Raw genomic sequence first — 26,580 nt, forward strand, 5'->3', positions numbered from 1 at the left:
CTTGAGAAACAGTTTTATTCTTTGCTCAGCAGCTTTGACGTAATACACTACCAAACATCAGCTCGTTTCCTCCTAATCCGGCTCTGACTAACTGCTGCCAACCTCAGAACAGAATTCCTTGATTGCGGTTCTGTTGTATAATTCCCCTCGTTCGGCCTCGACTCGAGCAGCAGCAGCAGAGACCAAGGTTTTCAGACACTGCCTCAGGACTAGGATGCTGCCACACTTGAAAGACTCTGATGTAAGACACTGGAAGTGCAGTTAGTTTACATAACAGCCCCTCTATAGAGTCAGAAGAGTAGATATAAAGAAGTGTGATTCCCTTTGCTTGACCAGGCTCATCCACTTCAGCTCCAGGATGGCAGGAGGTCTCTGCCCGCAATCCTGCTGCTCCTCTGTCAGACTGTGGTCTCCATAAAGCGCCTGACGTCAAGCTGTGGAAATAAAGCTGTGGTGAAGAGGAGGAGTACAAGGATGGGGGGAGGGGAAAGGGGAGGAGTGCAGCTGAAATTACTGAGTGTTTTAATTCTTTCGGCGCGACTTTCTCAAAGCTTGACCAACTGTTGGAGGCCTCGCACTAACACCCGCACTATCATGAAAACTCACACGACAACTGTAGCTAGAAGGAAAGAAAGACGTGTGCAACACATCAATAAGAAACAAGAGTGGTCTGGACTGAGAGTGAGTGGTCTGCCCAGTCAAACAGGGACACATGTCTAAAATAAACACCAGGCTGGCTACCAGTTGCTCAGAACAGCAGGCCGGAGTTTTTAAGTGTGTGTGTGTGTGTGTGTGTGTGTGTGTGTGTGTGTGTGTGTGTGTGTGTGTGCGTGTGTGTTGGCATGTTGGCTCTCTGGATGTTTACACATGCCACGCAGACGTAATGCATTCCATTCTCATCCTCGCTTCCACTCGTGTCCCCATTAGGAGGCAAAGTTTCCATTGCAAGAGACAAAAAACTGGGACACAAGCAATTCCTTGTCCACTTTAATCTTAAAACGGGTACTAATTCAGTGTTTAGCCCAGTAAAAAATAAACCCTTCTGCGTTGTCTATGGATCTTGTGCGTGGACTTTGTGAGTTTATTTGTGTTTCTTTTTACTTGAACAGTACTTTAAATTTCAATTTGTGGGGGGGAACCTGAAGTTCCTCAGACGGCCAGCAGGTCGAGGCGGAGGACTGAACCGGGACCTCCCGCCTGGATCATATGCCGCGTTCAGTGACTATTGGGAATAAATTAAATCACTACAAATACTAGAAAAACTAAGACAAATTGCACTTTCTGTGTCAACTTTAGAAATGGTAATACAGCTGAAGCAGTATAGCAATACATACACACACACACACACACACACACACACAAACACACACACACACATATATATATATACATACATACATACATACATACATACATACATATATATATATGTGTGTATGTATATGTATGTATGTATGTATGTATACATATATATGTGTGTGTGTATATATATGTATATATATATATATATATATATATATATATATATATATATATATATATATATATATATATATATATATATATATATATATATATATATATATACATATATATATATAAAAACGAAAGAGGACCCCAATATCGGTCTCGGTCTTCATTATTTGAAAATAATAATAATATTATTATTATTATTATTATTATTATTATTATTATTATTATTATTGTTAATAATAATAATAATAAAAAATAAATAAATCAGGCGTTCAAAATAACTTCGGTTGGCTTTTTCCCAGGCACCACTGAACGCACCGCAGAATGGAAGCCTACTTTGAAGCTGGCGGGGTTGGGCCACACTGGGATGAACCTCCGCCGACCAACCGAACAGTCAGCCAGGGAAAGGAGGGGACAAACTGCGCCGATACTCGGCTCCAGCGTCCCCAGAACGCGGAGCAACTGTGAACCTGACTTCAAAGTGCGAGAAGGGACGAGGCGAAAGGAATCGTACGTCGAAAGAAGGAACCGCTTGCTTGCCTTCAATCTGTTCATCCGTTTTAGTTCCTGTCGAGAGAAAAAGAAAAAAATAAATCAACAAATGTGTGAGAGCGATTGGAGCTGACAAGCCGACAGTCCTCCTCCTCTTCCCCTCCCGCTCTCCACAAACCAGGAAATAGTCGTCGAGGTGTGCAGCTCTCACCGCCGCCAACAACACCCGGTCTGCGGGTAGACTTTGACGCTCCTCGGCGTTCTTCTTATTCGCCTTTCCATTCCTATTTTCTTTTTTAATTTTTTTTCTTCTCTTTTTAAACTTCCCCCGGCAGTGGTGAGTGTGAAGTCAGCCCCGCAAAGTTGAGGAGAGGAGCTCCACTCCGGCCGAACAATGAGGTGGGTCAAATGCTCGCCGTGTTCATTGTGTTGTTCGCCCGGCTACAGTGTCATGTTCCGGCCGCTCATGGTGACAAAGGGCGCCTGGTTAATCCCAAAACCCCGCCGCTTGGGTTCACTATGTGGGGAGGGGGTCTGCGAGTTAGTCCCCCCGCCGCGGAGGATGTTTTCGCCCGCACACCGGAGCTAAAAATGTACCGAAATCTAACATAATTCGAACCATTTTTGCATGTTTTGTGGCCCTCGCGGGGGGGAATTGTTGTGACCGTTCCTTAGTTAGAACTCTGCTAGAGTTGCTGAAAGAAAATAACTGGCGTGTTTTGCACCGGAAGCGAGTCCCTCTACCTGTTCCAACGTGGCTGCCGTTCGGAAGCACTCGAAAGACCGTGTTGTTGAGCAGGTTCGCGCAACAATTGTTCAAACTGTGTGTTCAGTTTGAAATTTCGGTCGCAGCACTTCCTCTCTTTTTTTTATGCCTGAGCGACGACGGGATCACAGGCTTCCATTTCTTTATAGCAAAAGACACAGGCAAAGATGAAAGGACTCAGAAGTGCAGGTGAGCAACCCCGGGGGATTAATGCGGAGGTCAAAGGTCATCCTAATCGCGTTAAAGAGACTCAGCGTCCTGCTCACAGGCTCTCCAGCAGCCTTGTGGCCACCACCACCACCACAGCATCTGCTGCTGCCCGTTTCCCGGCATGCATTCTGTAACCGCACATTAGTCCTGTCCCCCTTCTTGGACTATTTTTCCTCCTCCTGGGATTTTTTTTCTTCTTCTTGCACCCCGAGCAACGTCAGCTCTGCAGGAAAAAAGGGCTCGTGTACACAAATTCCACATCCTGCCGCAGCCTGTGCAGTTTGCAATTACACGCTTTGAAGCCGGCGCTCCTCCTGCTTGCATGCCTTCTAGTTTTTTTGTGTGTGTCTTTAAAGTTTCTCACTCCTTAGAAACTCAAGACTTGGAACCCACACAGCTGAATGTCATGGAAACGGCTGTTGTTGTGATTTGGGAACAGGCGTCGCAGGGCCACTAACCTGTGTGACAAGTTTCCTTTTTTTTATCTCGAAACTTTTACACAGCCTCTTATCTATTATCAAGCCGTCTTGTCTCGCTGCATTGGTTCACACGGAGGTTTCATGTTTGGTCCTGAGCGGTATTCGATTAGGGATAAACAAAACAAAACAAAAAAAAACAGGAACAGGAGGCTGCTGCCCTCATACCCCCCCCCCCCTGTCTGTTAATGGCGCTCTTTAATTAAGTTAATGCAATAATCAGCAAAGATTACTGTCTTAACATGCTTTACATAACACCGGCACGATTTAAGAAGGATTTTGGGGCCCCTGAAGCGAAAAGAAATTGCAGAATTAGTCAAAGTTTGGTTTAAATCAGTGTTTGCCCTGCGCTTTCTGACCAACACGGCGTTCTGCCAACCGCCGGGCCCCAGTAAAAATTCATTGCACATCATGCAGGGCTGATAAGGTCTCTGCTGTTTAGTGCCCTATGTGCATCTGCCATAAAACCATTCAGGTGCTTCAGCGAGGCCGCAGCAGCCATGACTCAGAGTGAATGTGGAAATGTGAACGTTACAATCAAAGGTCATCAAGCTCGACACCAGAGCAGAAGGCTGTATATGTTTTTTTAAAAAAAATCTGTGTCCGTGCATTTCATCCTCAAAGATGTGCACCAAATGTTAGCAGTACCGCCAGAGTCCACTTGGGGCAGCGTGGAGCATCGCAAGCACATGGAACTAGCCAAGCTCCCAGAAACTAAAACCAGGTTGTTGTTGCTTTCAAGCACCTGCATCGGCACCGGGCCAGACTTTCCTCTGTCGCTGCGTCAACATTTAAAAATTCGCTCGGCGTGTCTGTGGACCGCTCGCTGTGGCGTCCAGCTCGGCTTTGTCAGCCCCCCCCCCCCCCCCCCCGCCGCCGTTGTGTCACCTTGTTGTGTGCGAGGTGAAGTATGGAATGCGGCTCCGGTCGCTGCTCATTGTCGTTTGTCTCTGTGGTATGTGCGTGTTGACACAGAAGTGCACTCATTTGTTCAAGAGTTCAACAGTTTGACCCAGTTGAGAGAGAGATAGCGAGTGGCTCCCGGGACTGCGGTGCTCCCCGCTTTAGGGTCGCCTGTTTACGTTTTAGCTCAACGTAAAAGTAACGTAGTCGCCGCGGTGACGGCATAGGGCCTTGGTGCCCGGACAGTCGCTGTATCACCTCGGCGGGACAGGAAGTGATTCACTGTTGGAGTTGGCGGATGACTAAGGGAGCTCTCTCTCTGTCTCGCTCTGTCTCTCTCTCTCTCTCCCCCCCCCCCCCCTCCGCCTCTATCTATTTATTTATCTATCTATCTATCTATCTATCTATCTATCTAGAAAAAACTCTCAAATATGGCTAAAAGGCTTTGCTGCTCTCATGAGGTGGGTTTTTCAAACCTATCCATATTGAGGTGTATCGCAAAAGAGTCATGGAAACACTTTTTACGTCCTGCGAGATGAGATTTTTTCAAGAATTACGGCTTATGCGCTTTACCCCATTCAATGGAAACGCCTGCAAATCGCAATTGTACTTTGTCCAAATTTTAAAAATATGGTTTATTTTGCGAAAAACTGTAATGGAAATAGAGATTCTCTTTCTCTCTCTATCCCTCCCCCCTTGACCCCCACCCCGACTCCCCGCACTATGATTCACTGACTGTGCCTGTCTGACATCAGAGGTGTGCCCTCCGCCAACACACACACACACACACACACACATACCGGCGAGCACACACACTGTAATCGAGCTGCTTAACAAAATGTTTGCGATCCTATGAGTCCTCTTCCTCTCTGGCAGCGATGCTCACTTCTTCTCCTCTGTCTTGCTCGTCTCTCGCTGCTGCACGAGCAAAATTATTGATCAGCCATAAAAGCATCCCGGCCCCTCCCCCACCCTTCTAGCGTCTCTGTCTTTTTGTCTGGAAACAAATGTAGCGATATGTGTGTGTGTGATATTTGCAGTCAAATTTCCCTTTACCCTCGTCAGGTTCCAACAGGCTGCTCCTCAGATTTTTTTTCCCCCTCATGGCATTTATCAACTCTCGCTTGTGCTTCCGTCAACCAATACAACGTTGCTGCTCGCCGGTGTTGCGATAACTCCGAAACTTTGCTGTTGTGTAACGTTGCTCACAGACGAGGCCTCGCGACGCCAATTTCTTTTCGTGTCCTTGCTTGTTCTCTTAATTCTTCTGCACGCTGTTTTTTTTTTTCTTTCTCTGGCATCAGGTGTCGAGCGCGCATGCAAGCTGTGCATGCTTCAAACTTTGGCTGAGGTTACAAAATATTCCACGCTTCAGTAGGAGTAAATGTTGGTTGTCTTTTTTTTTGTGTGCAAATCTTATGTGACTTGTGATTGTGTGTGGATGAAACACTCGCATCTCCCTCCGATTAGCAGTGGAACTTCATTTTATTTTAAGGAGCTTTCACATCCGCAGTTGATCAGGCCTAAAATATTGACTTCACTGTCTGACTATGAATCAGTTGATAAGCTGCTAAAGCCCAAAATACAACAACTTTCACGCAGTCCACTGGGCAGATTTCTGCAACTTGTCTTCAGTTTGTTGGTGTGGGACAATTCCAACTTTATGCTCTGTCAGTCTGTCAAAATATTTGCCCATTTAATCTCTTTTTTTTTTGGTAATTTCTGAAAGTGTGAAACCACAATGCAGCACTCGGACGTCAGGTGAAAACATTGACGCCACTCATTGGCCAGGTGTCTCTCGGTCAGCTTGTGGAGAAATTCCAGTGAAACTCCTGAAGGTCAACAAAGCCCAGATTGTGTATCCACCAGACGCCACGCTGCTTTTACCAGCAGTGCCAGCGTTTTATTTGGTTTAGATTTAAAAAAAAAAAAAAACATTATTTTTTTTCAGCATTTGGGATCGATTGAGGTCGGATCACGTCTGACTCTTAAAGAGCGTTGCTGGTCCACTGAAGCGGAACCTCTGAGCGCAATCGCTGCATTAGCAGCTCATGCATATGTCCTGTATTAGACAGGAAAACAAACCCTTGTGCAAATAAAACCCCTTGCGTGGTGCAACTGCGGGCATTCTGAAAATTCCACAGTCTATTTTTAATTTTAACCTCAATGGGTTTTTTTTTGTTGTTCTTATCCCCCCCCCCCCCCCCCCCCCCCCCCCACACACACACACACACACACACACACACACAAACCCACCTGATCAGCCACCAGCTGTCGTACATAGATGAAGTCATTGCAACGCGTAGTTGCCACGCCCCGCTGGCGATAACGGTAGTGCAGGGGGGAAGGCGGGGCGGTAGGCTGGGCTTTATGGGAAATCTTATCTATAATGGATTAAGAATAGTGCGCCATAAAGACTTCCAAAGAATCCCTCCGTCTGTCGAGGACACAGCCATCGCTGGGGCCATCAACTGTAGAAACATTTTGACCTCTGAGCTTTAACCCCCCAAGCCCCCCTCCCAGGATTAGACGCTGTGCTGCAGCAGGTGTTCAACAAACAGAACCTGCTTCTGTCCACGTCAGGCACCCAGAATCCAAGATGGCGGCCCATTCATTTCAATGAAGCAGCTCACTCAGTGCACCCGCCGAAAAGGTTTTTGACTTCCGCATTAATGGGCGCGCAGAGCACGCGCAGTAGTGTCACTTCCCATCAGGTCTCTGTTAGGCCAATTGGAACGATCCTGGAGAAGGTCACTTACAGACACGCCAGGATGCAGCCAATCAGAACAAGCTGAGACACAGCGGCACGTACGACGTTATGATGTCACGCTGGGAATAAACTCTTTTCTGGTGATTTTCTGGCCTGTATCATGTTTTTGTAAACGACTAAAAAGACCAAAAGTGAAAAATCCGCAATAGAAAGATTTGCTATGAATCGCGTTTCAGGTCACAGTCCTGTCAGGCGTCTATAGGAAAAATGCTTTTTGGACCCATGGGATTTTTTTGCTGCAGTACGTCAAGTGGCCACTGGGAAAATCGTATCCAGTTCTTTTTAATACATCCATGGTCCAAGTGGTGACAAATTCACTTTCTCCTGAAAGGGAATGTTGATGCTTTCATTCTGGAATCATCATCGCAGGCTGTAGTTGGTTTTGTAGTCATTGTTTTTCAACGCGCCCCTGAGGGGAGGGGAAAAAAACAAGACAGTCTAGCTCAATATCACTCGTGGGTGACGTTTATATTTCATAACGCAAATTATTCATCCATATTGCAGTTGATGCCGTGTCGCTGAGGTGTGTGCGTGTTTTTTAAACATTTGTTACAACGAAGTCTGAAGAAGCCAAGTAATCTTCATCGCAGCATCGTCTCGAGGCCTCATCAGCATCATCAGACATTCAAAGTGTTTCTTGTGCCTGTCGGTTGTCTCGGGTTTCCTCTTGGATGCTAATTCTAGACACATTTTCACACACACATTTTGCATTTGAAACAAGTTGCAGGTATTGGGCCTGACCCTGGTTGTCTTCGCCAGCATTTTTGTCCAGAGCTGCTATAGATAACAGAGGTCGGCTCGAGGCGTCTTTCTGAGTATATTTGTGTGTGCACTTAATATTTTAAAGTGAGCGTCTCAACAGTGGAGTGGAAGTGGTGGTGTTGGTGGTTTTTATTTTTGCAGCGCTCAGTCTCGTCTAGTTAGCTCTCGCCGTCTCCGTGTCTACATAAACCACTCGATGTTTCTGTGCTGCCTTGTTATTTTTACACATGTGTGAAGCGGCGAATGCAACAACATGAGTGTCCAAAGATGTCTTCTCAGCCAGTTCAATGGTTAAGGTGTTAAGATAAAGACGGACACTTTGACGACTTGAAAAGATCGTGCTATATACAAATGCTAGATTTTTGTATTGTTTTCCCCTTGGGTTCTCTGTGCACGCTGCACCGCAGATGAAGATTTAACACGTTGCAAGTTCAGTTTGTTTCATCTTGGGCGGTGTTCTTTTTTCGTTCAGTCACACAGGACCAACATCTGTGAGGTGTGCACTGAGTCAGAAAGCCCCTTTTTGTCAAAGGGTGTGAGAACATGTGCAGAGAGCTTTTGTTTTCCCATATTTTCTTTGCTGCTAAAGTTGCATTGTCCTTCATCTTGATTGTGCCAATGCAAACGTGAGGGAAGGTTGAAGGGTTGAGTGAGGTTGAGGAGTGAAAGCCTACGTGTGCCAAAACAGGTACATTTTTCATTTTTGCATTTCTCTACTTTCACCCGAATGGTTAAAATTGTTTTGTCAACAAAATTCAAGTGGAACCAGAGTCGCATGGCGAGCTGCAGCGTCCAGTCGCAGTGTCGGTTGGCAGCGGTGCAGTCGAGGCCTCTGGCAGAGATGTGTGGCACTAATGGGCATCAAGATACATTTGGCTTCGTCAGGGCTCCACTTGGCTAATGGCGAGTAATGGATGCCACTCAGTGTTTTTCAAAGACACGCACACACACCTGCTGTGTCAGCCAGTTTTGGGTCTGTCAGCAGGTCTAAACTCCAGCCGATGGCAAATATGATCTCCTGGCTAATCAACCCAGCTGATGATCAGTAGAGCCATCCTTCCTCTTCTTCTTTGTCTTGGTCCTCTTCTTCGTCTTCTTCTTCGAGTCAGAAGAAAACGTTCTTCTCTTGTCGTTTGAACCCTCTTGAACAGTGTGTGCGTGTGTGTGTAGCATTGCCCGAGGAAAGTGACCAGATGTTGGTTGAAAACAGACGAGGAGACCTGTTTTGTTCCCTCTTGAACCTAAAGACTGAACAATTTTGTGTGTGTGTGTGTGTGTGTGTGTGTGTGTGTGTGTGTGTGTGTGTGTGTGTGTGTGTGTGTGTGTGTGTGTGTGTGTGTGTGTGTGTGTGTGTGTGTGTGTGTGTGTGTGTGTGTGTGTGTGTGTGTGTGTCCTAGATGTCGCCTTAAACCTCCAATATGTCTTTTTTTTCCTGAACCTTCTGCTGAAGAATGTGAGGGTTTGTAGAGTTTGGTTGCGTTTAGACATTGACGTCAGTGAACAAAGGACTGTTTTAGTGATTCACAGCGTTTCTACTGAAACAATTGATGATGTTTCAGTCTGAAGCCATCTCATGCTTAGTCACTGTGTGGAATTCTACTTTGAAGCCTCAGGACTCAATTCTGCTGCCGCAGTCCGTTCTTTTTTTTTTTCCACGCTTCCTAGCTGAAAATATGGAACCTTGATTAGACAGTCAGTGTTGGAGCGAATCAAACACCCCGTAAAGATTCACCACCTCCACGGTGTCGCTCGTTATTGAGTCGAGAGACAAAGTTTGCACAGCCTCGGCCGTTTACTTCGGGCTGAGACGTTGTTGAATATTTCCCTCTGTTGTGTAAAGGAAAATGTGGAGTCAGGGGGTGGCGGGAGGGTACGAGGTAGGGGCTTGGGGAGGGTTCCTCATCAGGATTGTTTCTGGCTCGTCTGTGGCGCGTGTCAAGGATGTGCTGTAACCTGTAAAAGGAATTGAACTCGGCGCGGAGGACAAGTCGACTGTTCCAAATAAGGGCCTGGAGTATGCCAGTGGTCTCTCGCTCTCTCTCTGTCTCTTTGTGAGAGACACACACACACACACACACACACACACAGTTCCTACTAGCTCAGAGATCCGTTGCTGGAATAGAAACTTTAAAAAAAAAGGTGAAAAAAGTTGCGGACAGAGTGTTTGTTGAAGTCAGAAAACCGCAGCGCACAATAGAATTTGGCGGTGTGTGTGTGTGTGTGTGTGTGTGTGTGTGTGTGTGTGTGTGTGTGTGTGTGTGTGTGTGTGTGTGTGTGTGTGTGTGTGTGTGTGTGTGTGTGTGTGTGTGTGTGTGTGTGTGTGTGTGTGTGTGTGTGTGTGTGTGTGTGTGTGTGTTCGCAGCATGCTGGAACCTGTAGGAGCTGAAACAAGCATGAGGAAAAAGGGGATCAGACGGCAAATGGAGTGGAGCCCAAACCATCCGTTCAGCCTTTGGAGTTGGCTAATGGAGTTAGCAGCGCTAGCACAGTTAGCACGAGTCCGAAACAAACGTCCATGAGCGCTCATCACGTGCGCACTTGCACGTACAGGGTCACCTGACCGGTTCACTTCAAGTTAAAATGGCGCGTTATGATTGGACGGAGGAGGAGTCAGAAGTAATCAAAGATAAAAATATAACAACCATTCTTGGCAGCAAACGACGTAAGCAAACAAAAGCAAATCTAATTATCGCTCATGCGCTTGGCTTGCAAACCGCAATTGTACTTTTTGAAAATTTTAGAAATATCGCTTTTGTTTTGCGAAAAGCTAATGGAAACACAGCTATTGTTGTTTCCTCTCTCGAAAACAAACTGAAACGTGTGGTTGCCTGTTCAGCAGGCGTGATGAGGCTGTCTTGTTGCTGCAGCAAATCAGTGCAAACTGCTAAAGTAGGCCAGCGAAGACGCTGATGGCACAGATCAGGCGGCGCTTCCTCAGCCAGCAGTGCGAGAAATTCAGGGTTTTGCGTGCTGTGATTTTTTTAATTTTATTTTTAAACCTGTTGGCAAAGACATGAACGAATGCTCATCAGTTTAGACCTGTAACTGTAGTTTGCGTGGAAACACATCTAATGAGAAGTACCAGACAGGAGGAGGAGTGTGGCGGGGGGGTGGGGGGGGGTGAGGAGAATGCGTTTCTAAAGGAAGTGCACCTCGCCGCTCACATCTGCGGTGGAACCTGACATGAGGAACTGACTCTGTCTGTGTGTGAGAGAGAAACCTGGCCCAACGTCTGTCTACCTGCTTCTCCATGACAGTTTTTCGCAAAATAAATTGCTAAAATTTCGACAAAGCACAATTGCCATCTACAGGTGTTGAAGCACAAAAGCCGTAATTCTCGTCAAAAAGTTTACTACTACTACTACTACGTTTGCTTCTGTTTGTTAACATTTGTTTGCTGCCAAGAATGCTTGTTGTTCTGCCCCCCCCCCCTCCCAGTCCATAAGTTCTCTTTAAATACACATCAGTCGATACATGGTAATAAAATTCAGCTTCCTGCAACGTGGACGTGCTTCCTCCTTCCCATTTCAGTGCATGTTCATTTATGTCTCAATATAAACCATCCTGACCTTTATCTCGACCCGCAGTGTCGAAGCTCCCGTGCACCCCACTAGTGTACGTTTCAAGCAAGGAACTTCATTTTGGGTCCTGCTGCTGCTGCTGATAGTAATAATGTGTCAACCACCGTCGTATTGTGTTAAAATGTGATATTTTTTTTTAAAGTTCTTTACAAGCTGTGAAAGGTCGAAGGAGGAAGTGGTGTCTGTGTGTGTGTGTGTGTGTGTGTGTGTATGTGTGTGTTTGTGTTTGCTTTGCACGCAGACAGGTTATTTTGCGGCTCGACACCGTTTCCCCTTGCGGCTCGACACCGTTTCCCCGTCTGCCCGCGTGAGACGCCGGTTTTGCAGAGAAAGGAGAAGTTAAACTCTGATAAGAAGCGGGTTGAACTTTAACGAGCGGCAGGTTGGTTTCGTGCATTTCATCTCCTGCTGTATGACAAGCACGCAGCTCTTCCGTTTGAAAGCGGAGCACAAAGTCCTGAAAGACGTAGGAGTCTTGCGTTGGAGAAAGAACAGTGCAAAGAACAGATTTATGGTTTTGTGTTGAGATTTTTTTTTATCTCATAATTTGGTTCTGTAGCGGGGCAGCAGATGAGACTCGTGCTTCTGAGAGCCGTTCCTTCTTTTCTTTTCTGGCTTTTTGATGAACTTGTGATGGAGAAAGAGAGAGAGAGCGGGGGACGGAGGGAGGGAATGAGGGAGGGAGTGAATAACGATGAGCGACAGCCAGTCGGGGGTGGAGGCCAAACGCTGTTTAACTCGCGTTTGTCACACAAGCACTGAAATTGTCACGTAGTGGCTTTTATTTTGAAAAACAAAAACCACAAAAACCCAATCCCATCATGCTCTGGGGGTGAATGTTCTGCTGTCCCTTCAGCTGCTCCGTCTCATCCCTGGGGAGGGTGTAATGCACACACACACACACATACACACAGGCAGGCAGGCAGGCAGGCAGGCGAGTGGCAGTGTTATGTAATGGAGATCGTGCTGCATGGAGGCCACTGAGACGTCTCCCGACAGATCTGGCACTCGGCTGCATTGGTGTGTTGGTGGAGAAGAGAGGAAGTGGCAACGAGTGGCGGAGCAGCGAGGAGGGAGGGTCAGGTGGACGGCCGGGGGGAGGGTGGAGGATGAGTGAAGAGGGGGGCGGAGCCAGCGGGCCTGACTGTACTTGCCAGAAGATTTGGGGGGGGAAAGCACCGAGAGCAAAGCCTTATAGAGACATTTCCAAGAGCGCGTTGGTCGGTGGTGCACTGCGTCTTCCTGTTAACCCCTCCCTGACTGGTGGACCGTAGAGGAACCAGGAAGTGACTGATAACCAGGCCGGCTGTAATACTTAGTGTGTTGAAGGTCCTGTATTGTAAAGACATTCAACCTTATCAATGTCTTCCAGCAGCCGTCAGCGCCTCGGAGTAAAGTTCACCTTTCATTTCTTTTACGCGGATCACTTTTTTTTTTTTTTTACTTTTAGTGTGTGTGTGATGTCGCAAAGGGCACTAATACCTCTCCCATGGTAGTGACCTCTCCCCCATACAGGTGTTGGTTCTGCCCTGTGAAACGGCCTTGTTTTTGTCTCATTCCAAAGCGTGGGTGTTGGCACAAGGCTGTAAACAGAGGGCTAAATATGCTGTTCACCTGAAGCTCTTAAAAAGTTTTTTTTTTTTTTATTTGAAAACTGCTCTCCCGGATTCGACGGAAGTGCATTCCTGCCACCCTAGGAAAAAAAATAGAGCCTAGTATCACATTATTTTGTGATAGTTTCACATTATATCGTGATACTGAGCCCTGTTTTATTTTTTATTTTTTCTAGGGTGGCAGCAAGGCACTTCCGTAGGAGTTGTTTGAAAAATCTAAAAGTGGAAATGCTACTTTCACTGTACAGAATGAGTGTGTGTGTGGCGTTTGCATCACATCCTGTCAGTTATTTCCTTCACTGTTGCCTTAAATACATCCTTTGCTTCCTCAATTGAACAGAAGATTTTGGTGGATTTTGTTTGGTCGCGTCCACGTCATGTGAACCCAGTCGGACACAGCATCCTTCATGGAACTTGTTTTGGGATTTTAGTGAAGTTGGACCTGGAGCAGCAGCGGGCTGTTGGGGGTTAGTGGGGTGGGTGGGTGGGAGTGTTTTGGCTGGTCACTCCACCACCAGTCCCAGCGAGCTAACTGGTTCTAACTGGCCCAGGGCGGCCAGGAACGGTGTGTTTACGTCCACGCCTGTCTGCGTTTATTCCAGCGAGTTAATGCAGTGTGTCCGAGCCAGAGGGCCGGTGGGACAGGTGTTGAGGGTCGGAGCCACACACACACACACACACACACACACACACACACACACACACACACACACACACACACTCACACACTCACACACACACGTGCACTTATAGTCTCACTGTCCATGCTACCATAAATAATGCAGAGGCTTCACTCTCACTCTTGGGCCTCGGCTCTCTCCGACATTAAATATGCATCAGTGTTTCCCAGTCCCCCCCACTCGGCTGCTCCCCTCCCACTTCCCACAAACCCCGTCTGCAGCCTGCGTGAGATCTGGAGGCGTCTCTTGTGTCGCTTTCTGCACCATTTGCCGAAATAAAAAAGGAAAAAAAGTGAAGTCGGAGGACGAGCCGTGATAAAACTTTCAGTGTCGGCGCAGCCGTGTTGAAAAGCTCAATCGCAGGAAGCCGTTTGGTTGTTTTTGTTGCCGCTGCTGCCTGAAGGTGTTGAAAGTAAAAAAAAAAAAAAAACTAAAGAAAAAAAACGGTAAACCACAGTTAAACCCTTGTTTCGCCATCTGAATATTGCAAAAGCAGAAGTTTTTAGAAAAAAAAAAAATATATAAATGGTGTGGATCTCAGAGCTAATAGAGTGTGTGTGTGTGTGTGTGTGTGTGTGTGTGTGTGTGTGTGTGTGTGTGTGTGTGTGTGTGTGTGTGTGTGTGTGTGTGTGTGTGTGTGTGTGTGTGTGTGTGTCACTCGGGCCTTCCTTATTGGGCAGCGCTGGCAGCAGGAAGTGGGCTGTGGCTTTGGTGCTGTGTCACAGGAAGTAGCAGATTGTATCACGGCAGCACAGATGGAGGTGGGGGGGGCAGAATGGGCTATAAGAGATGGATTATGGGGACGAGGGAGAGAGAGGTTGGGGCAACTGAGGAGGAGGATGTAGGTGAGGAGGAGGAGTTAACAGCATGAATGCAACGCTTGTTTTTGTCCTTCTGCGTTTGTGAATGTCAGACTTGCATTGTTCTCTACTGGCACTCAGCTCAGTTTGCACGCGTGCACGTCAACTACTCAACTACAGTTCTTTTCTTTCTTCAGTTTATCCGACTCTTGCGGCTGATGCCGCCGTGCAGGTGGAAGAATCCAGAAGCTCGGGCCGGTGGGCGGAGCCACGGCACCACTTCCTGTCTTTGTCAGGCCTCCATTGTCCTCTCGTTGACCGTGTTGTTTTTCACCTGGAAGCAGATATGTTCTTCTTCTTTATCTTCTTCATCTTCTTTTTTTCTTCCGTTTTTCTTCATTTTCTTTCTCTGCATTGGGCCGCGTTTCTGCATGACGTGTCGTTTCAACACATATGACACGGGACTTACACAACGGTGACAACATGATGCAATCGCTGGGCGTACGACGACGACGTGCGACAAACTCTTGCTTTTGTGCAAACCTGTAACAATGTGCGTTTGATGCGTGTCTACATGTCTTTTAATTTTCTTGTCAGGACTCAGAGTTCCGTGCCGATCTCTTGTGCTCAGCTTCCTGCGCCTCCTCAAAAAGCTCTCATCCTTGAAAAAATGCCAAATATTTGGTCAGCTGACTGAAGTTTAAAGGGCCATTCTGCTGTTTTTGCAGTCCAAGATCCTGTATGCGTGCGTGGAGGTGTAATGACGTCGAGTTTTTTCAGCCAGCTGCGGCTTCATCTGATCTGATGTTGGCAGACGATGACGTCGGTCAAGCACAAAAGCAAAAATACCAAATGAAGCGTCTCTGTGGGCCAAACTTTGTTTCGGTTTGAAAATAGCCAGATTCTTTAGTGTGGGGTTCAGATATTCAGAAGGCGGAACAAAAGTGTCACCAAAATACTTCTCAGCTGCTGAGTCGCTGCCAGAAAACTCCGAGCTTCTGTTTTTGTTATCAGAATGAAGATGTATCAAATCTGGCCGTGGCTTTGAAAAACAATCTTTAATGTGAAGTCTTTAAAACGGTGGAATTCCTCCTCCTCATTCTTCTTCTCCTCCTCCTCCTCCACATCACCCTGACCTCCGTCTCCCCGTGCCGTGTCTTGCAGTGAGTCGAGTATTTGCCAGGCTCGGGCCACTGTAATGATCTACGACGATGGCAGCAAGAAGTGGATGCCAGCCGGCGCCGGACCCCAGGCCTTCAGCAGGGTCCAGATCTACCACAACCCCACCAACAACGCCTTCAGGATAGTGGGACGCAAGATGCAGACGGACCAGCAGGTAGAGAGCTCTGTCTGTCTGTCTGTTATTCTATCCATTCCTTCAGTGCCTCCACACAGCGGTCGGGTCCTGAAAAGCTCCAGTCTGAAGCGTTTTCAACGGTTCTCAGTACTCGACAACCAGTCTACATCCCCTTTTTTATATTTGCCACAAAAGCAGGAAGTGACTAGTCTGCTATTAAAAACCACACAAGACCGCAAAGAATAAGAAGTGATGCTGCTGCTGCTGCTGCTGCAGAGGCAGAACTGAGTCTATCTTCACCTTTTGCGAAGGCGAAGAAACGCTGCATGACTGATGGTCACGCTGCAAGCTCTCTTTTTACGGAGTGACGCTCGCACAAGCGTGTGCTTTGTGCACATGAGGAACATGGCAAATCAACCTACAGATATGTCACATGGTGTCTGACGTGTGAGAAAAATCCTTCATCAGAAAAAAGGGTTAGAAATTATCCTGTGAAAAGTCAAAGACTGAGAATCGTCACATGTTCGTATAAACCACAAAGAGTGGAAGGTAGATGAGTTAATGTCCCCCATCCATCCATCCATCCATCCATCCATCCATCCATCCATCCATCCATCTTGTAGCCTCTCCCAGCTGTCATAGGTCGAAGGCTTAATTTTCACTCTTTACACTAAAAGAATATCAGCTTTATGAAACATATCCAGATATTCCCAGCTATGTCCTCAACACAGTTGCAGTGTGTTAGCAGCGACTGGCTGCACTCAGACTAGAGTGTGAACTCGACAGCACCGCCCGGTGTTCGCCTCGGGCTGGGCGTCGGCGTGACGAGAGAACAGCAGCTCCCCGACACCTGGACGCTCCTGCAGCAGTGTCGGACAGACAAAGAGCTTTTCCTTGTCAGGCTGACTCACCAGGTGAAGGTGGGTGGCGCTGCGCTGCCAGGCCAAGCGCCACTCTAACGGGTCTATTCTGGACCACCGGCTCCTCCCAGCGCCGCCAACGCTGTGACCGTCTCTCCTTCTTTAAACATTGAGCACTCTGCTCCCAGCCCTCCACCCCCCCCTACACCCGCCCACCCTCCCCGGAGACGCCTTCTAAAGTGATCTGGGCTTCCTGTGAGACTGTCGGCCTGGTCAACCATTTCCGGCCACAGTTTGGGGAGAAACCCGACGCCCAATCAGGGGGGCGGATGGAGATCGCTGCTGGGTGATGCCACAGAGACCCACTTCCTGTTTCCACCAGGAATCTCCCATCCTCACGCTTTGGTGAACCACCAGACAGCGGAACTCCAAAATATTCCCATTCACAGAAAAAACATTTGAGTAGGTCATCGTCACCCTCTCCATCCTATGAAGGAGGATTAGGAGAGCAAAAAATATTACAGGAAGGAGATTTTTCATTTTGAGTTTTAAGTGGAAATTTTGTGAATAAATCAAATTTTTGTCAAAAAAGACAAGATTTTGTGAATCAAGTTGACGCAAATAAAGTGGAAATTGGCGAGTAGACTGGATGGATGATGGATGAACCCAGTTAAAAGTAAACTGCTGAAAACAGGTGTATCCCACAAGGTTCACACACAGTAATCAGGAAACTGGTACTCCACCACATTTTATTCACGAAATTTCGTCTTTTTTTTTTTTTTTTTTTTTTTACGTCAACTTTATTCTCCAATTGGAAACTTCTCAAAAATTATCTTAATTTTTTTTCTCTTCAAGTGGCCCTCATCCTCTTCCATACTATCCTGCCCCTCCCCCCAGGTGACATCCACCCTGACAGGGCCTCCTCCTCCTCCTCCTCCTCTTCCTCCTCCTGCTCTCCTCCTCCCTCCCTCTGCTCTGTGGAATCCACAGTCTGTTGAACAATCAGCCAAACGGTGCGTCAGCACATTCAGCCACCGCTCAAACCCGGGACCCCCCGCTGCTGCTGGCCACACCCCCCTCCACCACTACTCTGGTCATGGTTCATCGGCTTCACACCACCTGCCGTGCCAAACATAAGCCGGGATGGTCGGACGCGAATAATAGAAACCACGCTGTCGTTTTTGGAGGATAAACACAGATTGTTGGACCGAATGTTTTCTGGGTGTTCAGCTGTGAAAAGCCACCTTTCCTTTCTTTTCTTCTGCTTGATCATTTCATATTTCACCGTGTCCAACAACGTCTGCCCTCTCTGCTCCCTCCGTCCGTCCAGGTGGTCATAAACTGTCCAATCGTGAGGGGACTCAAGTACAACCAGGCCACGCCCAACTTCCACCAGTGGCGGGACTCACGGCAGGTGTGGGGCCTCAACTTTGGCAGCAAGGAGGACGCCACGCTGTTTGCCAACGGCATGGCGCATGCTCTGGAGATGCTCACCTCCACGGCTGACGCAGGTGAGGCGGAAGGTGCACAGACAAAACACCAACAACACAACACAACACAAAACGGTGGCGGCAAGTTGGACCCTGATTAAAATCAAAAGCTCAGTATTATTTTCCGAAGGCTCACAGCAAAGGTGACTCGACGACAGGAGGTTTCCTGATGTATGATGTTCATGTTGAGTCAGAATGACTTCACTGAGCATCACCATGGGCGGTGGGGAGGTGGGGGGGGTGGTGCTTGTGTTAGCAGTGTGGATTGCAGAGATTTGTCTTCTGCTGTACAAACAGGAAACTGGAACAACTGCTAAAAAAAAAACATGGTTGGTAGCAACTTGCTCAAATGTCACGTTCTGCATCCAGCTGCTATCACACAGTGGTTCTTAAAGTTTGGCAGCGCCCCCTAGAGGCAACAGTGTGGGCGGGTCTAAATGAATGAGACCTGCTTTACATCATTTTTTAAAAAAAAGGTCACAAAGCACTTTTAGTAGCAGGCTTTGAGTGAGTGGATTGTTTATCTTGTTCAGTGTGTATTAAGCGGCTGCAGGGTGATGCCTTCCAAGTGCAGCAAACTGCAGCACTGAGGGCGAAGATGGCCCGTGATGCCGGAATTAGTCGCATTAGTGAGACTCTTCCTGTTTTGTCTGAGGGGAGGAATGGAATGTGCTTTGTCTCTTGTTTTAAAACAGAAAATAGCTGCGTCAGCACCGGCCCCATGTCCGACTTCTACACTGCACCATGCAAGTCTTTTTTTTTTTTTTTTTGCCATGTCTTCAAAATGTCTTCGTGCATTAACTGTTGAGTCAAAGCTGCTTGTTCTGCTCCCTGTAGCTCAAGTCTCATCCTGTTTTGTTCAGGATTGATTTTTTATTTTTTTTCCCCAGGATCCTCTGTGTGTTTCACCAGTGCCGCCGCTTTCAATGAAATCAGATCTTTAGCCTTTATAGAACTTTTTATGCAGAGGTGGTCTGGGGAGTCTTTGTTTGTTTAATCTTCTATGAATATATACCCAGAATGCCTTTCCATTGATCCTGCCAGAGATCAATGAAATACAGAGTAATGATTTAGCAGGTTATTTAATCGGTCGTCTGTGAGTTGGTTATAAATACGAGGTTGTTCTGCTGCACGCTTCTGTTTTTTTTTTTGTTTTTTTGCAGTTATTATGCAAAGCAGTCACATTTCTGCCTCTTCCTACCCACAATCCTCTGCACTGCAGAATATGTGTCATACCAAATGAGCTGCAGAGAGACGACGGCTTGCACTCTCAAATAAATAACTGCCCGTGACGTGCAACAGACACCATTTGGGCGACTTGTGTTTTCAAATCACTTTGCCAATATGTCAAGAGCCCAGAGAGAAATAAAAAGACCCGCATGCTCATTTATAACCCTCAGAAAATGGAATCCATCCACTGGGTCAGAGGAGAGTGGCTTTTCAGATAACATCTTGTCACATTATCCCCAGTTTTATGTGTCCTTTGTGTTATTTTGCAGGCTATGCAACCCTCCCACGCCCAGTGTCAAATGGACCTTCTCCCGAAGAGCTGGAACAGCAGCGGAGGTACCCGTCTGTCACATTTTGTTCTCGCAGCGAAGCCTCGACGAGCTCGTCGTCTGCCTGACCTCTGCTCCGGCCATGAGACGGCAGCGTTAGCCACATTAGCATTAGAGGGCGCTCGCAGGCAGATGAAGGGGATTTGCCGGCATTAGCTTGGCTGTGCTAAAACCCTGCATGTGAAAGGTTAAAGAAGAGAGATGGGAGGAGTCCTCCTACATTAGCCCCGCCCCACCCCTACATCCCCTCCGGGAGCCCTTCGCGGCAACGCCAGCGCCAGCTGCGCGGACGCGGCTTTAACCCTCTAATCCCATTTAGACTTAAAGGTAATATGTTGCCCTCAGCGGGAGAGGCTCTCTGATTGGCTGGTTGGACTGTCTGTCGGCGGCTGCAGGGAGACATCGGCCCCTGCTGGAATGCGGCCGCTTGTGGGGAATTTTATGTGCATTGAGGCTGATTAATACTTTGAAATGAGCAGTTCTGGATGTTTGTTTATTGGATGACAGAGACACAACGTGCGGCTGCCCCCCGCACCCCCCACTTGCCCTTCCCCTTCCCCTTCCTCTTCCCCTTCCCCCCTCTGCTCCCAGAGGGGCCGATTAGGTCTTAAAGTCGCAGCAGTGCCCAGATTGCCACTGTGGGGCTGTGTGGGTATATGCATGTGTGCTGATGTAAATACAGCTGTGGCGAGGGGCCAGATGTGTTGGCGAAGGGTCTGGAATCGGGGCCGCTGCATCCAGCTGTGTAGCCGGCAGCCGCAGCAGCGTTGCATCAACTGTGACCTCCAGCTGGCTGTGCAAATACTGAAGCAGAGAGAGAAACCGACACACAATTAACAATCCAAAAGCCTTCTAGATATACATACCATACAAACAACTTCCTGTTTCTATATCTGCAGATGAATGGGATTTAGTTTTCTGTTGAAACTCTTTTACAAACATAATTTTTTTCATTTTATTTTATTAGTAGCAGCAAAGAAAAAGTCCAGCTGCTGGTTAGGCTTGATTGCGTTCACACAAAATGAGGGCCTTAATTTTTGAGTTCAAGGTTGATGCCTACACTACCAGTCAAAAGTTTGGACTCTATGAATTTAGTGTCTTTTCTTTCATTCTATTGACATTGCAGTTTCTCACTGAAGTCATCAAAACTACGAGAGTTATTTAATGGGTTTTTCCTTGCTGCATAGTGACTTATACCTTGCTCATATCTTTGATGTCTTCAGTATCTATCTGCAGTGTAGAAAGTTGTTAAAGATAAAAAATTGCATGAGAAGGTGTGTCCAACATTTTCTTCATTACTATTATATATATATAAATGTTTTCCAATTTAATTGAATTATATTTCCTGTACCTTATGACATAAGGAGAAAAAAAACTATGATTGCCTCATGAGAAACATGTATCCAACTCGATGTACTTTGTGCAATAAGAATAATATTTAAAAAAAAAAAAAAAAAAGGTGTGTCCAAACTTTTGACTGGTAGTGTATTTTTCCCCCTAAACTTTCACATTGCAACCAAACGCGTGTTAAAGGCTGGAAGCTGCTGTTGGTCGTCGTTCCATTCTTTCGTCACATCGGGGCAGCTTCCCGTTTTGTTTGCCGTCCGCTACGTTCCCCAACGTTTGTTTCAGCTCGTTTTGCATGCGTTCGGTCGATCACCTCCCCGATGATTTGGCCCGCAGGTTGGAGCAGCAGGAGCGCGAGCGCCAGGAGTACGAGAGGCAGGAGCGCGAGCGCCAGGAGAGAGAGAGACAGGAGCAGGAACGGCAGGAGAGGGAGCGGCTGGAGAGAGAGCGACAATCGGCTGCAGGTGAGCGACGCCTGACATTTGAATTATCTGTCAGTCCATCTCTGAATTTGTGGCTTTTTTTTTTTTAAAGGCAAAAAACGCACCCCAGCTGACTTTGACTCTGACTGTTCTGCACATTGCTGCACAGAGACCACAAAGCTGGAAATTTTTAACAGCTCAACACATCTTGACATCTGTCTGTGTTTTTTCCCTCCGTCCCAGCACCTCCGGCACCACCTGCAGCTCCACCTATGGCTGGTGGCGGCGCCCCTCCTCCGCCCCCTCCGCCTCCTCCACTGCCCCCAGTCTTGGGTGGAGGTGGCCCTCCTGCGCCACCGCCGCCTCCTTCTGGCGGCGCCCCTCCGGCTCCACCGCCTCCTCCTTCAGGAGGCGGTGGAGGCGGCAGCCTCAGTGGAGGCGACCTGGCAGCTGCCCTGGCAGGAGCCAAACTCCGAAAAACTCCCAAGGTGAGTTGCATTCCTTTGCGTCGGCGCAGCCGCTGATTGTTAAACTGACTCGACTCGGGATTCAATCCTGCGAGTGTTTGTGCAGCTGGGCAAACGAAATCTACCGACGCTCCTCCGCTGCTGCTTGGAGAGCATCCACTCGGCATTTCTCCTTTGCAGTTAAACCATCAAACGTTCACATGACCTGTGCACAACTCCCTTCTGCATCACGTAGCTGTTTGCTGCCCCCTGCAGGAGGACAGTGGATCTGCGGCGCCAGGAGGCAAAAGCAACTCCAGCCGCAGCAGCAGCTCGTCGGTTGGAGGAGGAGGAGGAGGCGGCGGTGGTGGCGGCGGCGGCGGCGGCGGCCTGATGGGGGAAATGAGTGCAATACTGGCACGAAGGTTGGATTCAACAAACTATTGAAGATAGATTTGCATGATTTAGGTCCCATATCCGTTGCATTTTCACTTCCTTATTTTTGTTGTGCCCCACCCTGATGGAGCCGCTGAGCTCAGTTGCTTTAAAAGTTTAGAACTGTTTCCAGCCCTCTGTGAAAAATAGGGTTTTTAGCAGTCGCCTTATTTGGCAGGGGATTAAAAGAAGGCTGTGTTCAAGGGTGGATCCAAAACTATATATCAATGGCCTTTGTGACATCACAAAGGGCTGATTTTTGTTGTTGTTGTTGTTGTTGACCCGTTTGTTTTGTCACACACCCTCGGAAAAGCGGAGCAAGCAGAGGAAGTAAAAGTTTGGACTTTTCTCATCTCTGTGGATTTAACTGACAATGCAGAAACTCCGATTGATGTTAGAAAACAGCGTTGATGTGAATTTGCCACGCTATGGGACCTATTCAATATTTGAGCTTTTTTTTTTTTTTCAAACCTGTATTTCTTGCCTGTGTGCTATCTCCAAGTCTCTGAAAGCTAAAAAGTGTGACCCCTCCCTTTTCAGGAAAAAAATGGCAGACACTGGAGAGAAGCCGCCGGCGAAAGTTCAAGATAATGTGAGTGTGTCTGACGCCACAATGAGAGAGAAGAGTTCCAGACAGTTGTATAAATAAGATAAAACTGAACATCACTTTGTCTTTGGCTTGCAGGATGATTCAGAGAATCAAGGCCAGAGCGGTAAGACAGCCGGGCGACTTTATCCACGTTCCACCTACGTTCCCTCTCATTTTTACATAACGCAGCGACTGAACGTGTGTCTCCTCCTCAGACACCTTAAGAAGACCCTGGGAGAAAGCCTCCGTGAGCAGGTAAGCCGGACCTCGGCCCGCCTTCCCGTCACTCCGGTTCGAGCTAACCCCGCCCACCTCCGCAAGAGTAGCTTCTCCATCCGCGCGTGTGTGTGCGTGTGTGCGTGTGTGCGTGTGTGCGTGTGTGCGTGTGCGTGTGCGTGTGTGCGTGTGCGTGTGTGCGTGTGTGTGTGTGTGTGTGTGTGTGTGTGTGTGTGCGTGTGTCCATTCTAAAAAGGAAGGTGTGTGTCTCACTAACAGGAGTAACACCGTCACCAAGAGCTCGGACCCCACCCCCCCTGTCACCCATGGTTCCAGGTATACGCGCAGCCCTGCTCACTCATGACCTCCGTTGCCCCGCCTCCTTTGTGCTTTCTCCGCCCCTTTGCCCCAATTCCCGCCCCTTTGGACAGATCAGCACAGCATCATTGCAAAGTGTGAACCCCGGGTTAGCATCCTGTACAGCATATTGATGGCGCCACGAACCCCTCGGGTTTGTTCGCTGTCTAATAGGACGTCTTGGCCTTTTATTTTTTTCCCAAACTCTATGTTTGACATTTGCAGCCGTCTCTGATGGCTGTTCAGTCTTTTTTTCCCCCCTTATTGCCGGCTTTATGTTGCTGTTCCAGAGGCTCAAACGGTGGAAACCAGCCGGTGCATTAAAGCAAGGCCTGCCTAAAACAAACTGTGTTGTTCTACCGTTGCTTCTTGTGGGTGCCGTCCCATTTCTGCTGCTCCTGTCTTCCTTTCATCCCTCTCTGGTGCTTCGGTGATGAGCTCTGCCGATGGCTGCACTGTCCACGCAGTGCCAAGGACCTCCCGGGCTCTGTGTGCAATGCAAATAGGAATCGTCTTCTGATTTTGGTTTGACATTTTTCTCGCCTCTATGTTCTAACAGAGCAAAGCCTGCAGGCAACAGCAACAGTAACAGTAACATCAATGATCCAGGAGGAGTGGATGAATCAGACTTGGAAAAAATGAAACAGGTATTTTACAAGTTCCATTATTTTGTTGTTCAACTTTTGGTTTCTGTGAACTATCAAGAGTGGCATCAGCGGTCATCCCTGGCCACTGCATAGAAATTCCATGCCTATTTGCAGATTTAACTGTTGATGTGATAGAATTGTCTTTGACAACACTGCCACCTACTGTGCAGTAGTTTATTTTGTGAAGAAGTCGCATTGAGTTTAAGGCTCAGATTTAGCAGCATCTAGTGGTATAAAGGTATATTGCAAACATGAACAAAAAACGTTTTTTGAAATCTTCTAATCTGCAGATTAAATCCTAAACCTTCTACCTGCTGGCGTCAACGGTTGTGTAAACCATTAGTGTTCAGAGTTAAATGCTAAAACTGACCCCCTTGTTGCTCGCTGCCCTGCAGGAGATCCTGGAGGAGGTGCGGAAAGAGCTGCAAAAAGTCAAGGAGGAAATCATTGGCGGTAAGTTTGGTCGCGCTGCAGAAAATGGCCAGTTTGCCCTGTCAGCTTTTGTCCTGTGATTCTAAATCTATTTATTTTCCCCTCCATTTATAGCCTTTGTTCAAGAGCTGCAGAAGAGAAGCACATAGTTCTGCTGCATGTCAGGTGTAATGGAGGGGTGTGGCAGCCAGAGGGGGTTGGCCCTCCTCCATTGTCCACCCCCCCTCTCCCCCGACCCCTTCTTGTAGCCCAGGGATTTCTTCTTCTACTCCTGTTTTTTTTTTTTTTTTTTCTTCACTCTCCTACAAATATTCGCCTTGTTTGTCACACAACCAACATATGAGCATCCTCACAGCCTCTGCTGTTTGAGAAACAGTAACCCAGGGAACTCTTTGTCGCTGTGTTGCCCCCTGTTCGACGATTATTACACCAGTGATTCCGTTTCAATTAATCCGTTTGCTCATGCTGTCTTCCTGAATGTCCTCCTGAGAGCGCACGTCTGAGGCTGCAGCAGCTCTTCCAGTTCTTCATGCACGCTCATCATTTTGTTTTTTTTGTTGTTTTTTTTTGGAAAGTAAAGAAAAAAAAATGCTACTTGTGTCTTCTCCCTTCTGCTATCTCACGCTCCACTCGCTGATAGAGCAGCATTCAGGGACAAACTATTAGTCACATATTTACTGTAATCACGAGATGCTGGCACGCTGGGATCTATTTTCTTTTTTTTTTTCGGTGGGCAAACAATCGCTCGACCTCAAAAAACGCTGCTGCGACTCCCAACCTCCCCCTCAGAGCCACGGCAACGGCGAGCAGATCTGAGAGGCTGACAGCTGCGGCGTGTGTCCTTCAGTTGTCCGGGACGAGCACGGGCCTTCAAACTACTGCGAGACCACAGAGACGAGCAAAGGGAACTTGTTTGGACGAGCCGAGTAGCGTGACAGACGGAGGGAGTGTGTTGTAGTTTTATGATGTGTGTGTGTGTGTGTGGTCCGGAGGGGAGGGGGGAATAAAAGATCTTCTCTTTGCATTGCACTTGTTTCCAGAGGAGGTGTGTCTGTGTGCCACACTGCCTTGACAGACTCCTCCCCCTCTCTTCAATAATGATATTGGTCGGCTGACGCGGTGGGCCCAACCTGTGCTCCTGCTAGTGATGTTTTTTTTTTTTTTTTCTTCCACACTAGCTTTGTTTTATTATTTTGAAACATGAAAATGGCCATGATGAGGTTAATAAAAACGGCCATGACCAACTGCCTTGATTATAAATATATAAATATATATATATATATAAGGAAAATATATATTTGTTTTGAGGGAAAAAATGTTAGCAAAAAATGAAATGGTGTTTCTATTTTAATTGAAATGACTGGTGAATGGGGATTTTTTTTTTTTCCTTTTCTCAATGATTGTTTTTCTTATGAAATGTTATTTTTTGGGTTTTCTGTTACTTTTTTCTAATAGAGTCTAGCCTTTTTACACTGAAATGTTAAGAAAACAGCTTAGAGACACTGGATTAGAGATGCCTTTATAGTCAAATACAGCTGCTTCTTGGAATGCAACGGCTTTGTCTCTCTTCTTTAAATTCCGTCTCTTATAAACGTGCCATTATATTGGAGTTGTTTTTTTTGTTTTGTTTTTTAATGGAATTGGACGAAAGATTTGGTGTGTAAATGAATAAAACCAGAAGAAACCCCACTAAGGGTTTCGTGGTTGCTGTGGGGGGGAATTGTTCTTTGTTTTTGTTTTTTTTTTTTATCATAGATAAACTTCACGTTTATAACATTCTTGTTTTCTATAAAGGTAAATATTGGTATTTCACTACTGACCATGTACATCACCGCCAGCTTATTTTGAATTTGGTAAATTTGGTAAATATTCGGTGGGCAAAATGACCGAATAGTATGCTTGCCACAAAACGATTGGACCGAGGCAATATATGAATAAAGATGTATAATTTTTATCT

The 26,580-nt window shown here is 47.1% G+C and overlaps 1 protein-coding gene and 1 long non-coding RNA gene across 6 annotated transcripts; one reads left to right on the top strand and one right to left on the bottom strand.

Moving 5' to 3' along the window:
• LOC142904021 (uncharacterized) lies at positions 1-1,948 on the bottom strand. 2 transcript variants are annotated; one of them, XR_012929310.1, is made up of 2 exons: positions 1,810-1,948; positions 1-434 (listed from the first exon to the last, which is right to left on the bottom strand). It is a non-coding gene; the product is annotated as an uncharacterized LOC142904021 (long non-coding RNA). The 2 variants fall into 2 exon arrangements; XR_012929309.1 differs by having other exon boundaries at positions 1,792-1,925.
• Positions 1,876-26,176, top strand: vaspb (vasodilator stimulated phosphoprotein b). 4 transcript variants are annotated; one of them, XM_076049956.1, is made up of 15 exons: positions 1,878-2,202; positions 2,301-2,364; positions 15,691-15,862; positions 18,014-18,194; positions 19,673-19,739; positions 21,416-21,543; positions 21,745-21,989; positions 22,224-22,372; positions 22,923-22,974; positions 23,068-23,095; positions 23,187-23,226; positions 23,467-23,523; positions 24,104-24,191; positions 24,587-24,644; positions 24,738-26,176. In XM_076049956.1, the coding sequence occupies exons 2-15, from the start codon at positions 2,360-2,362 to the stop codon at positions 24,770-24,772; spliced, it is 1,305 nt and encodes a 434-aa protein (XP_075906071.1). In that variant the 5' UTR covers positions 1,878-2,202; positions 2,301-2,359; the 3' UTR covers positions 24,773-26,176. The 4 variants fall into 4 exon arrangements, with proteins under 4 accessions (XP_075906074.1, XP_075906071.1, XP_075906073.1 ...); XM_076049958.1 differs by having other exon boundaries at positions 1,878-2,194; XM_076049955.1 differs by having other exon boundaries at positions 1,878-2,161.
• The last annotated feature ends 404 nt before the right edge of the window (positions 26,177-26,580 follow it).

This window comes from Nelusetta ayraudi, unplaced genomic scaffold (assembly GCF_046127955.1).
Source record: "Nelusetta ayraudi isolate G7.1 ecotype Tasmania unplaced genomic scaffold, CSIRO-AGI_Nayr_v1 ptg000120l, whole genome shotgun sequence".
In the NCBI taxonomy this organism is placed as follows: domain Eukaryota; kingdom Metazoa; phylum Chordata; class Actinopteri; order Tetraodontiformes; family Monacanthidae; genus Nelusetta; species Nelusetta ayraudi.